The 15,453-nt window shown below is 41.3% G+C and overlaps 1 protein-coding gene across 1 annotated transcript in view; it reads left to right on the forward strand.

The window, feature by feature from the left end:
* The window catches only part of DNAH5 (dynein axonemal heavy chain 5), a 235,436-nt gene that overhangs the window by 124,258 nt on the left and 95,725 nt on the right, over nt 1-15,453 (forward strand). Inside the window, exons 45-51 of the mRNA XM_074945024.1 lie at nt 5,525-5,729; nt 6,240-6,382; nt 8,576-8,710; nt 9,589-9,711; nt 10,065-10,278; nt 12,188-12,411; nt 12,870-13,068. Coding sequence (XP_074801125.1) covers nt 5,525-5,729; nt 6,240-6,382; nt 8,576-8,710; nt 9,589-9,711; nt 10,065-10,278; nt 12,188-12,411; nt 12,870-13,068 — 1,243 coding nt within the window. The remainder of the gene's footprint in view (nt 1-5,524; nt 5,730-6,239; nt 6,383-8,575; nt 8,711-9,588; nt 9,712-10,064; nt 10,279-12,187; nt 12,412-12,869; nt 13,069-15,453) is intronic.

A 15,453-nucleotide genomic window follows, 5' to 3' on the forward strand; every position in this document is an offset into this window, starting at 1 on the left:
GAGGAAGGCGAAAAACCTCCAGGGCCTCTTCCAATCTGCCCTGGAGGAAAATTCCTTCCCGACCCCAAATATGGCGATCAGCTAAACCCTGAGCATATGGGCAAGATTCATCAGCCAGATACTACTGAAAATTCTTTCCTGGGTAACTCAGATCCCACCCCATCTAATAGCCCATCACAGGCCATTGGGCCTATTTACCATGAATATTTAATTACCCAAACCATGTTATCCCATCATACCATCTCCTCCATAAACTTATCAAGTTTAATCTTAAAGCCAGATAGATCTTTTGCCCCCACTGCTTCCCTTGGAAGGCTATTCCAAAACTTCACTCCTCTGATGGAGTGTCTAATTTCTAGTCTAAATTTCCTGGTGGCCAGTTTATATCCATTTGTTCTTGTGTCCACATTGGTACTGAGCTTAAATAATTCCTCTCCCTCTCCAGTATTTATCCCTCTGATATATTTATAGAGAGCAATCATATCTCCCCTCAACCTTCTTTTAGTTAGGCTAAACAAGCCAAGCTCCTTGAGTCTCCTTTCATAAGACAAGTTTTCCATTCCTCGGATCATTCTAGTAGCCCTTCTCTGTACCTGTTCCAGTTTGAATTCATCCTTCTTAAACATGGGAGACCAGAACTGCACACAGTATTCCAGGTGAGGTCTCACCAGTGCCTTGTATAACAGTACTAAAACCTCCTTATCCCTACTGGAAATACCTGTCCTGATGCATCCCAAGACCGCATTAGCTTTTTTCACGGCCATATCACATTGGCGGCTCATAGTCATCCTATGATCAACCAATACTCCAAGCTCCTTCTCCTCCTCCGTTACTTCTAATTGATGTGTCCCCAGCTTATAACTAAAATTCTTGTTATTAATCCCTAAATGCATAACCTTACACTTCTCACTATTAAATTTCATCCTATTACTATTACTCCAGTTTACAAGGTCATCCAGATCCTCCTGTAGGGTATCCCTGTCCTTCTCTAAATTGGCAATACCTCCCAACTTTGTATCATCCGCAAACTTTATTAGCACACTCCCACTTTTTGTGCCCAGGTCAGTAATAAAAAGATTAAATAATATTGGTCCCAAAACCGATCCTTGAGGAACTCCACTGGTAACCTCCCTCCAGCCTGACAGTTCACCTTTCAGTAGGACCCGTTGTAGTCTCCCCTTTAACCAATTCCTTATCCACCTTTCAATTTTCCTATTGATCCCCATCTTATCCAATTTAACTAATAATTCCCCATGTGGCACGGTATCAAATGCCTTACTAAAATCTAGGTAAATTAGATCCACTGCATTTCCTTTGTCTAAAAAATCTGTTACTTTCTCAAAGAAGGAGATCAGGTTGGTTTGGCACGATCTACCTTTTGTAAAACCATGTTGTATTTTGTCTCATTTACCATTGACTTCAATGTCCTTAACTACCTTCTCCTTCAAATTTTTTCCCAAGACCTTGCATACTACAGATGTCAAACTAACAGGCCTATAATTACCCAGATCACCTTTTTTCCCTTTCTTAAAAATAGGAACTATGTTAGCAATTCTCCAATCATACGGTACAAGCCCTGAGTTTACAGATTCATTACAAATTCTTGCTAATGGGCTTGCAATTTCATGTGTCAATTCCTTTAATATTCTTGGATGAAGATTATCTGGGCCCCCCGATTTAGTCCCATTAAACTGTTTGAGTTTCGCTTCTACCTCAAATATGGTAATGTCTACCTCCATATCCTCATTCCCATTTGTCATGCTACCATTATCCCTAAGATCCTCTTTAGCCTTATGAAAGACTGAGGCAAAGTATTTGTTTAGATATTGGGCCATGCCTAGATTATCCTTGACCTCCACTCCATCCTCAGTGTTTAGCGGTCCCACTTCTTCTTTCTTTGTTTTCTTCTTATTTATATGGCTATAGAACCTTTTACTATTGGTTTTAATTCCCTTTGCAAGGTCCAACTCTACTTGACTTTTAGCCTGTCTCACGTTATCCCTACATGTTCTGACCTCAATAAGGTAGCTTTCCTTGCTGATCCCTCCCTTCCTCCACTCCCTGTACGCTTTCTGCTTTTTCTTAATCACCTCTCTGAGATGCTTGCTCATCCAGCTTGGTCTACAACTCCTGCCTATGAATTTTTTCCCCTTTCTTGGGATGCAGGCTTCCGATAGCTTCTGCAGCTTTGATTTAAAATAATCCCAGGCCTCCTCTACCTTTCGATCCATAAATTCTTCAGTCCAATCCACTTCCTGAACTAATATCCTTAATTTTTGAAAGTCAGCCCTTTTGAAATCAAAACCCTAGTTGCAGATTTATTTTTGTTAATCCTTCCGTTCAGTTTGAACTGAATTAGCTCATGATCACTTGAGCCAAGATTATCCCCTACAACCATTTCTTCTATGAGGTCCTCACTACTCACCAAAACCAAATCTAAAATGGCATCCCCTCTAGTCGGTTCAGCAACTACTTGATGAAGGAATCCATCAGCTATCGCATCTAGGAAAATCTGAGCCCTATTATTATTACTAGCACTCGTCCTCCAGTCTATATCTGGGAAGTTAAAGTCTCCCATGATCACACAGTTTCCATTAGTATTTACTTTATTAAAAACATTAAAAAGGGCTCTATCCATATCCAAATTAGATCCCGGTGGTCTATAGCACACCCCAAGCACTATCCCAGGGGATGCTCTAATAGTTTTCTTCCCCAATGTAATTTTTGCCCAGACGGACTCAGTCATATCCATTTCATCGCTTCTTATTTCTTTACATTCTATCTCATCATTGATATACGGTGCTACTCCACCACCTTTACCTTTATTTCTGTCTTTCCTAAACAGCACATACCCTTCAATACCTGTAGTCCAGTCATGACTACTATTCCACCATGTTTCTGTTATCCCTATAATATCTGGTTTCACTTCCTGCACCAGTAGCTCTAGTTCCTCCATTTTGTTACCTAGGCTCCTCGCATTGGTGTACAAACATCTTAATTTTTGCTGTTTGGCCTCACTCACATTCTGTACCCTATTAGGCATGGTCATTTTACTGCCAGTATAACCTATTAGACTTGTATCTACACTGCCCTTCCTCCTACTCACAGCTGTATCCTCTCTTACTTCGTTTTCTTTCCTCTCAATGTTAAAATCTGGCGTGGAGATTACCTGGACATCTCCCAACCATCTCCCCCAAATTCCTAGTTTAAAGCTCTCTTAATCCGTTGTGCCAGCCTCCATCCTAGAAGTCTATTTCCTTCCCTACTCAGATGAAGTCCATCCTGAGAGAACTGTCCTCTATCCATGAATGCCTCCCAGTGGCCATACATCCCAAAGCCCTCCTTATAGCACCACTGCCTAAGCTATCTGTTGATAGTCATAATCTTGTCACACCTTTGTTGCCCTTCTCTAGGAACAGGCAGAATCCCACTAAAGATCACCTGAGCCTCAATTTCCTTAAGCGTCTTCCCCAGCCTAGCATAGTCTCCCTTAATACTTTCCAGTGAGAATCTAGCGGTATCATTTGTTCCCACATGAAGGATAATTAGGGGATTCTTTCCTGCTCCTTTTAGAATCCTTTTCAACCTCAGGTCTACATCCCGTATCTTAGCACCTGGAAGACAGCACACCCTCCTATTCTCTGGATCAGCTCTGGTTACAGGCCTATCTATTCTACTCAGTAAAGAGTCCCCGATCACATAGACCTGCCTTTTCCTGTTGACGGTGCTATTCTCCAGTCTATCCCCTGTTCCCTCTGGCTGCAAGTTCTTTCCATTCCTATTCTCCCTTGTAATCCTCTTTAACCCATCCTGTATCCTCCTGGGGCTCATATTTGGTGTAATCTCCATTAACTCTTCCCCTTTTCCTATAGGACTAGCCGCTCTTCTCTTCTTCCTTGCCCTTCCACCTTCAGTGACTACCTGCTGAGCCCCTTCTTCATTTTCCAACTCTGCAAACCTATTCTTGAGCTCTATTTCTCCTTCACTAGCCCGTCTTTTCATCACCATTTTGGTCAAAGGCTGCAGCCTAATTTCTCAGTTGGAGCCCCCTACATTAATTTCATTAAAGCCACATTTGAAGGTGCACTTTGTTTCTTTGCTATTGAACTGCCAGTGCAAATACTAGCATGTAGGTGGCTAACCAACTGACTTGCTGCTGCTATCTTTCTGATGATAAATTGCTTCTTCTAAAAGTTGAATTGTTTCCATCTTGCCGGGGAACTCTCTTAAGCAAACACTGACATCTCTGCAAAATTGCTGAATAAGAATTTAATTAAAGACAAAATACAGGCCAAGATTTTTATTTGCTTGGATTGCCTCGATGGAGGATGCTGCAAAAAGACCAATGCCACATGTGACCAATTGCACTAGAACTATTCATATCTACTTATGCTTGTGTGAAAACATAACTGTATTCATTTCCTTAAAAGTAACATATTTAGACTAAACACCTCTGGTCTAATACTCAGTACCCAGTGGCATGCCCCTTAAGCTCAGGGCTGTCAGGACATATATTGAAAAATACAATAATATAAGATGAATAAACTTACATCAAAGCAGCAGCACTCATCCCTTCCACTCACTTTACCATGTGTAAATCCAACCCACCTCTTTACATGCATTGCCACCATATAAAAACCCTAATCTCAACAGACTCAGCCTTCCGACTATGTCGGGTCAAATAGATTAATTTAGCAGCGTTCCTGGAAGGCAAGTAAATTTGGACCATGGAGGGAGAAGCGCATGCCTCCTTTAAAGAAAAAAGCTTCTATGAATATTGTTCTTCCATTGCCTCCCTTTTTTTTAAAGGGGATCCAGCCACAATTTTGGCAGCATAGCACAGGGAGAGGTGTGGTACTGCAGGCGGGCAAGACCCATGACATCGTTGGCTTTTTAAACTCTACCAAAATACAAATTCAGCCAGTGCAAGCCGCAGAGCACTGTTAACATATGCTGCCTCTGAGAGCCACCATTTAATTAGCGAGCAGTTGCATACTGCATCATGTTAATTTTCCATGTATATTTAAGGTATATGCCCGGGAAGAGATCTCTTAAGAGCATTAGACTATAGGCATAAAAAATAATAGGTCTCTGCCCTAAGGAACCTTGAGTCTAAGGCCTGAAACCTGTAACCACATATCTATAATGCAATGGGACTACTTGCATCATAGAGTAACCCATTAAACATATGTGTTTGCAGAATCGGGGCTTTAATGAACTAATAAACCAACTACTCATCTTTCCCTGGGTTTCTGGAGAGAAATAAGCTGTTTGTTTGCTATGGGTTTTTTTCTGGTGGCTATTTTTCTGAATTAAGGAAATAAATAATATGACACAGTATGTATTGTAGCTTTTCGTTGTGTAATGGTTGCCCAGAGCATAGGTAGGGACAGCTACTGAGACTTATGTAAATCAAAGCTAAAGGTTTTCACCTTGAACATACAAAGCAGAGTCTGAAGTAGGAATTGTTTCTTGGACAGGCCTTAAGCCATGATAGTAGCTAAAACAATGTTTCACCTCTTAGGAGCAAGGAGGGGAAGTAACACCAGAGTACCTGGAAAGGTTGTACGTCTTCTCCCTCATGTGGAGTGTTGGAGCATTGCTGGAATTGGAAGACCGATGCAAAATGGAGCACTGGCTTCGTAATCATAAAAAAATAAAGCTTGATCTTCCCCATATCTCAGAAGGAAGTGAAGATACCATGTTTGACTACTATGTGGAAACTGATGGTTAGTAACCCACTGGCATATACCAGATAACATTTGAAGAGACATGATCTTGAAAGAGTATATTTCATATTATTAATTAATTAATAGAGAAGGCACTTCAGGTTGTATACTTTCCCATGTTCCTTGACAGTTTTTGTTTTAAAATCATGCTTTACTACTGGTTTTAATAAGGTTTCCCCCTGTTGCTGTGAGATACCAAAACAAGGGCAACTGACTACACAAGGAAACAGGGACTTTGTATCACAAAGTGTTGTCAAATGATCAAAGGTAAACAAGCTGGTCACTTGTAACAACAGGTCATGTGGTCCTTCCCATGGGGTTTTTAAGAATACTCCTTGTGAAGTTAATTGCTGATCCTCACAGAGGGTGGGTTTTGCCTGCAGGGCCCACTGCCCCGGACAGGATAAGGGAACTTCATAGGTAACAATCCACTTGTACTACTAGTTGGAGAATGGGATACAGGCAAATTCTTTGTTTCTTTGAAGTATTAATCTATTCTGTTCTGACAAGGTAAATGGATGCACTGGAGTACTCGTGTTGAAGAGTATGTGTACCCCACTAACAGCATTCCAGAGTATGGTTCCATCTTGGTGCCAAATGTTGACAACGTGAGGACAGACTTCCTTATTGAAACAATTGCTGGGCAGGGCAAGGTATCATTCTTGTTTGTGTGTGTCAATGATGTGATCCGCATGGGCGGTGGGAGAGTTAAATTATAAATGGCAACAAAATGGTAGATGAAATTCAATGTTGATAAATGCAAAGTAATGCGCATTGGAAAACATAATCCCAACTATACATATAAAATGATGGGGTCTAAATTAGCTGTTACCACTCAAGAAAGAGATCTTGGAGTCATTATGGATTGTTCTCTGAAAACATCCACTCAATGTGCAGCAGCAGTCAAAAAAGCGAACAGAATGTTGGGAACTATTAAGAAAGGGATAGATAATAAGACAGAAAATATCATATTGCCTGTATATAAATCCATGGTACGCTCATATCCTGAATACTGTGTGTAGATGTGGTCGCCCCATCTCAAAGAAGATATATTGGAGTTGGAAAAGGTTCAGAAAAGGGCAACAAAAATGATTAGGGGTATGGAACGGTTTCCAGATGAGGAGAGATTAATAAGACTGGGATTTTTCAGTTTGGATAAGAGACGACTAATGGAGGATCTGATTGAGCTCTATAAAATCATGACTGGTGTGGAGAAAGTAAATAAGGAAGTGCTATTTACTCCTTCCCATAATACAAGAACTAGGGGTCACCAAATGAAATTAATAGGCAGCAGGTTTAAAAGAAAAGGAAGTATTTCTTCACACAATGCACAGTCAAGCTGTGGAACTCCTTGCCAGAGGATGTTGTGAAGGCCAAGACTATAACAGGGTTTAAAAAAGAACTAGATAAATTCATGGAGAATAAGTCCATCAATGGCTATTAGCCAGGGTGGGCAGGGATGGTGTCCCTAGCCTCTGTTTGCCAGAAGCTGGGAATGGGCAACAAGGAATGGATCACTTGATGATTACCTGTTCTGTTCATTCCCTCTGGGGCACCTGGCATTGGCCACCGTTGGAAGACAAGATACTGAATTAGATGGACCTTTGGTCTGACCCAGTATGGCCGTTCTTAAATAAAATGACCTCACCGCCCATTAAGTAGTGGGGGCCATTGTCTGGCTTGCAGGGAAAGGTGCGTGCGCCCTTTAGAGACTAGAGTACCAGAGTGATTTGCTGCGGTAGCTTGACCAGGTCAGTGTCCCATCCTCACACCAGGTGACTGGAAGAGAGGGAGAACAATTTAGGTCCACACTGGGGCATGAAAAATCCTCTTTTACCTGGACCAGGTGGAGCAGCACCCACCCTCTCATGCATGGAAGTAGTTAAATGCCAGGCTTTGTCATGATCCACGGTGGGCATTGCACCAGTCACTCCTTTCTCAGGGGGCTGGAAAAGATGTTTTCCCTCACTGCCAGATTGGCCAAGGCAAGATGGTTGTTTTTTTTTCCACCTTCCTGACAGAGGGTTGCATGGCTTACTTGGGGCAAATATGGAACAGAAGTTAGGCTATGATTTGCAACTTATTGTGTAAGTATGAGGCTGATATCCTGTGCAGGTACTCTGCAGGGAAGGGATAATGTGATCAGATAAAATGGATTAGTAAAGGATTTAAAGGAGGTATTCTTTAAAGGAGCAGAAACGGGGATTTGGGGCTCCTATGACTGATATGACAGAGAGCCAACGAACCCTCCTTTATAGCATGCCTTAACCCTCATTTGAGGGAGGAGGGTCCAAGCAGTGGGTTGGCTAGGGACTAGGATGGGTAACTCCCGCCCCCAGGTATGAGTAAATGATTATTGAATTACCTGCACTGTACGCTTTTATCTGACGGGTACTTCCAGACATTTAGGAATAAGATTGCAGCCTAATTAAACCGCATCCAGTGTCTCTTGTCCTCCTTCCAGCACAGCAGGACAATGTGGAATTATAGTTGAAAATGTGAGGATACCCTGTTGTATGGTGGAAACTAATGACCCTTTTGCATACAAATATTATAGAATATCAGGGTTGGAAGGGACCTCAGGAGGTCATCTAGTCCAACCTCCTGCTCAAAGCAGGACCAATCCCCAATTTTTGCCCAACATACTGTTAGAGTTAATACACCTTGAATTGTTTAGTGCTAAAGCAGCCCACTGCTTCCAGCTTGCCAATTTTTTTCTCATTGAAAGTTACATTTTTATTTCTTTGTTTCATTCCTGACCAGGATAGATACAGAGGTTGATGAGACTTTGCTGGCACACTTGGCTTTTGCACCTCTGGGCTCATTTGAATTCTCTTCTTGTCTAGGCTGTGCTACTAATTGGCGAGCAAGGAACTGCTAAAACTGTCATTATCAAAGGATTCATGTCAAAATATAATCCTGAAAGTCACATGGCCAAGAGTCTGAACTTCTCATCTGCAACTACCCCATTAATGTTCCAGGTATAGTAATCACTCTACTTCTAATAAGATGACTGAGTTCATATCTTTATTTGTACACTGAGAATTTGCCAGAAAGATCACATTAAAAGAAGGCTTTCTCTAATTACAAAGATACAAATAAACAAAAGCACCAGTCTGCTCCAAAGGCTTCAGTCAAAATGGCCTTTCTACAGGGATGTAACTTGCTTTTCTCACAATATGCCTTTTGAAAATTGTCCATCAATTTCAGCAAATCCTCAGGAACCACATCTCTTCCATTCATTCCAGTGGTTATGTGGTTACTCTCATGTTTTTGACACGTTATACTTCTCTCATCAAATTCTCAGTGTTTCTTGATGTCTGGAAATATGCCAGTTCACACTAACTGGCTGAAGTGGTCATTCATTTTTATTGGATTGTCATTAAAACCTTGTGTAAAAGACTAAAAACTTTACAAAATATAGTCTACACTAATGGTTGTAAGTTGGGTTTATTTCATAATTGAGTTAAATCTTTCATGAAGGTGATATTTCACACAGTTATCTATGATCACAATAGTTCAAATTTAGTTTATTATACCACTCCATGAAAAAAAAGGGGATAGTTCTCCAAATGGGTTGCATGCACTACATTGGCAGTTATGGTTTTTAAAGGCAATTTGTGTCCAATTTGTATAGCAACCTATTACCTCACTTCGGAACCCAGTGTTCCATTTACCAATTCTACAAAGCTAGTGGCATTTCTTAGTGGAAATCTCCTCAAAACAGTCTGAAGAGTACCCATGTATGCCTTTGCTATTGAAGAGTTTCTGCTACTTAGTGTGTGCATTTAAAAAGCATAAACTATCCTTTGATGGAGAGGAACTGTACAGCTTTAGGTAATAAAGGTTTTTCTTACAGCGTTCAATAGAGAGTTATGTGGACAAACGCATGGGGACGACATATGGTCCTCCTGCAGGCAAGAAGATGACTGTCTTCATTGATGATGTGAATATGCCTGTAATCAATGAGTGGGGAGATCAGGTTAGTTAAGTATTGAAATTTGTCTTAATGCTGATCTGTTGTTTTTGTGTCTCCTTATGACACAGGTGACATGGCTCTCCACTCTGGTCAGGTTATTGAGGTATTTGAAATGCATGCAATTATTTTCCTCTGAGCTCCCTCCTCTAGATATTACCAGAGGAAAGGGCGATCCAATCCCACCTATTTCTGGTAATTTATAAATGTTGTTTTCTTCATGGCAGAAGAAAATGTAGTGTTTTTTAAGACAAAGAAAATCTGTCTCTTAGTTATGTTTATCGGGTGCTCATAAATAATTTTGCATGCCATTTTGCATCCAGGGAAATATTCTTCTAATCCTAATGGGCTCTTTCTAGGTCACCAATGAGATAGTTCGACAGCTGATGGAACAGAATGGGTTCTATAACCTGGAGAAACCGGGGGAGTTTACCAGCATCGTTGATATCCAGTTCTTGGCAGCCATGATCCACCCTGGTGGAGGTCGCAATGACATCCCGCAGAGACTAAAGAGACATTTTTCCATATTCAACTGTACTCTGCCTTCCAATTCTTCCATTGACAAGATCTTTGGTAAAATGAAGACTCGCTTTGCAAAGTATTGATTGAGACAGTTAGAACTGGGGTGCCAAATTTTGTTCCCCCCCCATACTTTAAAGGGAAATCTTAAGATTGAAAATCTTAATTTTTTTTTGCATGTGGGGTGGGGGTCTTAACTGTATGTACCCATATTTTCCTAGAACAGTGGCTCTCAAATTTTCCGTGTGTGGTTAGTGACTAGGACTCCGTTAAATCCCAGACTACTTTGGGATTACCAAGGACTGGGATACATGAACTCACTGGCTTTTGGTGGTAGTGCTGGAGGAGTTGGTGGGGAGTGCTCGGGCTGGGAGGAGGTGGTTAGTGCTCAGTGGGATTTTGACTGATCTTTTTTCTCAGCCCTTGATTTCCCCCTGTTGCCCACTCCTTGGTCATGCCCTGGAAACTAAAAACGAACAAACACAAAACCAAATCTCTGCCTTAGACTAAGATACAAAATTTACTCCTGCGGGAATTCTGCACCAAAAAATTAAAAATTCTGTGCACAATATTTTAAAATTCTGTAAATTTTATTTTGTCAAAATAACACTACATAATTATGCTGGTTTCAATTATTTTGGTAATTTATTTCAAAATACCTGTCAGCAAGGATGTCTGTAACAGTACAGACACACAGAAAAATTCCCCCAGGAGTAGAGAGTTAAAGAAACCCCTACAACAACCTAGTTCTTTCTTCTCTGCTTCTTCCCCCCAGAGCCCAGCTGGGGAGCCAGACACTTACCACCCCCCAGAGACCAGCTGTGGGCCCCCCCCGGCCCAGACACTCACACCCTCTACCCCCCAGAGCCTAGTTGCAGTTCTCCACCCCAGCCCAGACACTCTCAGACCCTACCCTCCTATAGCCCAGGGATCCAGAGGGAGAAACAGCCTGATGCGGGGTCCCAGGCTTGCACAGAGTTTCCTGAGTGCCGCCTCCCTCCTTCAGGGAATGCTGGGAACTGCAGCTGCTGGGAACCCTCCAGTTTCCTCCCCCTCCTCACAGCCTTGCCTTCTATTTCTCAGCTGGGCTCTGCCAGATCCAGCGGCCCCTAGTGGTGGCCAACATCTCTTCAGCCAATTTCTACTGGCGGAGGGGGAAAGGAAATTCTGCGTGCCCAACGTTAATTTCCACAAAATTCTGCATTGTGCAGTGATGCAGAATTCCCCCAGGAGTAAACTGTGGGTAACATTAGCACAAAATCAAAATGGTGTCCTTTTTCAAATGGACTTTCTGAGGTAAAATTTGACCCAAAACTAAGGCCTTGAACAAGTATCATTTTTTACAAAACCCAAGGGAGTAGAGAGGTTTCCATGATTTAACCCCCTAACATTTTCAGTGGAAACTATATTTTTCTTGTTGAAAAATCCAAATCGAGTCTCTGCTCAGGTTTGACTTGGAATGTTCCAACTCAACATGAAGTTCACCAATTGATTTATAAACTCAAGAAAATAGTCTTACAATGGGACATCTAGATCCAAGATTCTGAGGCTGGCACCAAAGTTGTCCCTGGAAAATCTGCACACTCAACAGTTACATATGAAAATATAGGATTTCTGTCCACATTTGCTGCATGTGCAGGTGCTACATGTTTACATTGCTGCACACATCTGCAAAAATTTTGCAGAAATAACTTTGACCTTGACTTAAAATAATTGGTATCTGGTCCTTAACCTATTGCTCCCAATGCAGCACAAGAGGTACATTTTATAGCTTAGCTAGGCTGCATCATTTTGGTTTATTTCAGGGGACATGAGGTGAAGGTGCAAAGAGTACTGCTGTCTTACATGTACAGGTTGTCTGTGCCTGGAGTTGTTCAGGAATAGCTGTTCCAGAATAGTTCCATATGTAGACAAGCCTTATTTTAGTAACTGCCCTTTAAACCATCAATTTTGCTTTCCCCAGGTGTGATTGGAGTAGGGCATTATTGTAGTCAGCGGGGCTTCTCAGAAGAGGTGAGAAGATCAGTAGCCAAATTGGTGCCACTGACACGCAGGTTATGGCAAATGACCAAGATCAAAATGCTACCCACTCCAGCCAAGTTCCATTATGTCTTCAATCTACGAGATCTCTCAAGGATTTGGCAGGGGATGCTAAATACCGTATCGGAAGTAATCAGTGAACCTAATGTAAGTAACATACAGATTTCTTTCATGGAGTTAGCATATTAAATAGCAATGGGATGAAGACTATAACTGATTCTCTTGGTGGTTCAGTATACAGTAGGAAGCCTCTGTCTCTACTTGTTATCACTTTTCTTATTAAATTGTAAGATCCTCAGTGGTTTTGTTCTGTGTTTGTACTCTGCCTAGGACAGTGGGGTCCTGTTCCATATCTGGGACTCCAAGGTGCTTCCTCAATACAAATAATAAATAATAAGCATCAGTGATGAAACAGTACAAAGACAAAGAATACTATTTCAGCTTCCCTAGTAAGGAGTAAAGCATTACTTTGTATTGTCTAGAGGTAATGCGATGCTGTACGGAGCAACAGTGACAAAACTCTAACCTTGCTGAGATATGGCTGTGAAGAGCACAAGTGCCTCTGTTACAAACTTAATCAATTGAGATGTTTGTTTTGTGAACAGGTGTTGATAAAGTTGTGGAAGCATGAATGTAAGTGTGTTATTGCTGATCGTTTCACAACCCCAGCAGATGTAGATTGGTTTGATACAGCTTTGGCAAAATTGGTTGAGGAGGAGTTCGGTGAAGAGAAAAAGGCTTTAGTGGATTCGGAAACTGATGCTTACTTTGTTGACTTCCTAAGGGATGCACCTGAAGCAACAGGTAACTACAGAAACTTGATGCAAGAAGAGATAATGATGTTCTGTGATAAATTACCAATGGATGTGGAGAGGGAAAGATACAGTAAATGCTTATGTAGAAAATACACAAGAATGCATATTATAAACACCCTTCAATGCCCAGCCAGCTCTTCTGGTTAGTTCACAGGGCCGTGGTCCCAACTCTTGTCTATCCTTTTTGTGGTAGCTAATGTTGCCAGCTAGGATAGGTCCTTGGGCTCATGGGAGCACAAGGACTGCATCCCAGCTCCTGTGTAGGGATAGAAGTGGAGAGCACATAATCTGTATAATGGCTGGGCACAATCTGGCACATGGGATCTTTTGCAACCATAATGCTATAATGGTGCAATCCAGAAGGATGTTCTGTAACATGAGTCCAGTATATAGTAAGCACAGTTGATTGCAGTAGTTGAACTAAAACTGTATAAATAGTTATTACACTTACTAACCTGCCCCGGCCCCCGGCTAGTGCACAAAAAAGCCCAATTTTGACTAATCCATTAATGTCAGGTAAATGTAATTTTCCTGCAACCATTACTGATGTTTTCTTGTTACATTACTAATGACTCCTATTAAATTGTCCTTTTTCACTTGTTGCATAGTCTCTCTTACGTCTTTCAAATCAAAATAATGTTTTACATCTTATTTGCACAATAGTTATTTTGATATCTGTATTATTTATAAAATACCTATTTTCTTTCACTTGCTTTTGTTCATTTTTTCTCTTGCAAGAAAAGTTATGCATAATGAAGCTCTATTTATTTAGTCCTATTTTATAAGGAAGCTAAATTGCTTTACAGTGCAATCGAAGTAGCTCAAAAATGGGCGAATGATACAATTTTGTGTTCTGTTTCACTGTGTTGTATGAATTGCTTTGGTTTTAGGGAAGGCCATTATTAAACTATTTTGAGGTCAGTCAGCTACTCCCCTCCTCATAAATGATGAATACATGGAGGTACTAGAATAAACCATGAAATGCTCTGAACCAATGCTGGAAAACAGAGAATCATAAATGATATGGCAGGTGAGAGCAATAAGTAAGAAATGTGCAGAGAAATGTATGAAAAGAGTAGAAAATTATAGACCCTGATTTAGGAAAGTGCTCAAACATGTGGTTAAATATTTTGTTGAATTGGGAACACAAAACAGATGAAGAATGAGCAAGAAAGAAAAACAAAATATGTAGTAGAGTACAAGAGATGGATTTTGATTTGTACATTTGTACATTTAACCTATTAATTATGATAGTGCCTGATGGCCAACCAAGAATGGGGCCTCATTTTGCTAGGCATTTTGTGGTAGACAGTCCTTGCCCTGACACTTGTTTTTGCATTAGCATACATTGTATGCATGCTGAAAATTTGTACTTCTTTGAGTGCTGGTACCCGTGTGTATTACATTGTGGGTACGCATGCGCATGGAGTCAGAGAATTCTTGAAAGCCATGTCTGTTGGGTCATGCATGTGCTGTTGCTGTCCTCCAATTGAGGAGATAAAGGGCAGAGTGGACCGACCGCCTCTCTAGTTCCTTCTTATCACCGCATGGCCTGGGTTGGAACCTCCAATGTCTGGAGTTTCATCTTCCTTTAGTTTTGGATCTGTACATACATATGTATATATTTTATAAATTGGAGAAGGCACGAGTCATCCCCATTGCCCCCACCTGGCCCAGACGGTTCTTGTTCCTGAGTCTTCTACACATGTTGTCTTGGTCAACGATCAGCATTCAGTCCTTTTCCAATCTCATGACCCAGGGGAAAGACAGAATCAAGCATCCCAGCCCCCAAGCACTCCATCTCAGGGTGAGGTGTTTGGATGGGTGTTGAAAGTTCATGCTCTGAAGCTGTGCAAAGCATCCTTACTAACAGTAGAAAAGATTCCACTAGAAAATTTTACTTAGTCAAGTGGAAGTGTTTCCTTGTCTGGGCACAACAAAAACCCGTGAGTTGTGGGTATTCCCCTTATTCTGGACAATTTTCTTTCTCTCAGGACAGCTGGGGTCCACCTGGCACCAATGAATGTGTACCACCCACCTTCTCATGGTTATTTAATTTTTGCTCACTTACTGACTACCAGATTCTGCAAAGCTCTAATCAGAGCCTTTCTGTCAGTAAGGAAATCTGATCCTCAATGGGACTTAAACCTTATTCTTTTCGTGCTCTCTTAACCTCCTTTTGAACCACTAGCCCCATGTTCCATTTCTCTTCTGTCCATGAAGGTTACATTCCTGATAGCCATCAACTCAGTCAGGAGGCTGTGCAAGCTTAGAGCATTGATGGTTGATCTGCCTGACACCATATGCCATAGAGACAAGGTGTCATTGTGTTTACATCCTAAGTTCACCTATAAAGTAGTTTCAGAGTTTCACT

Source organism: Natator depressus, chromosome 2 (assembly GCF_965152275.1).
Source record: "Natator depressus isolate rNatDep1 chromosome 2, rNatDep2.hap1, whole genome shotgun sequence".
Classification (NCBI taxonomy): Eukaryota; Metazoa; Chordata; order Testudines; family Cheloniidae; genus Natator; species Natator depressus.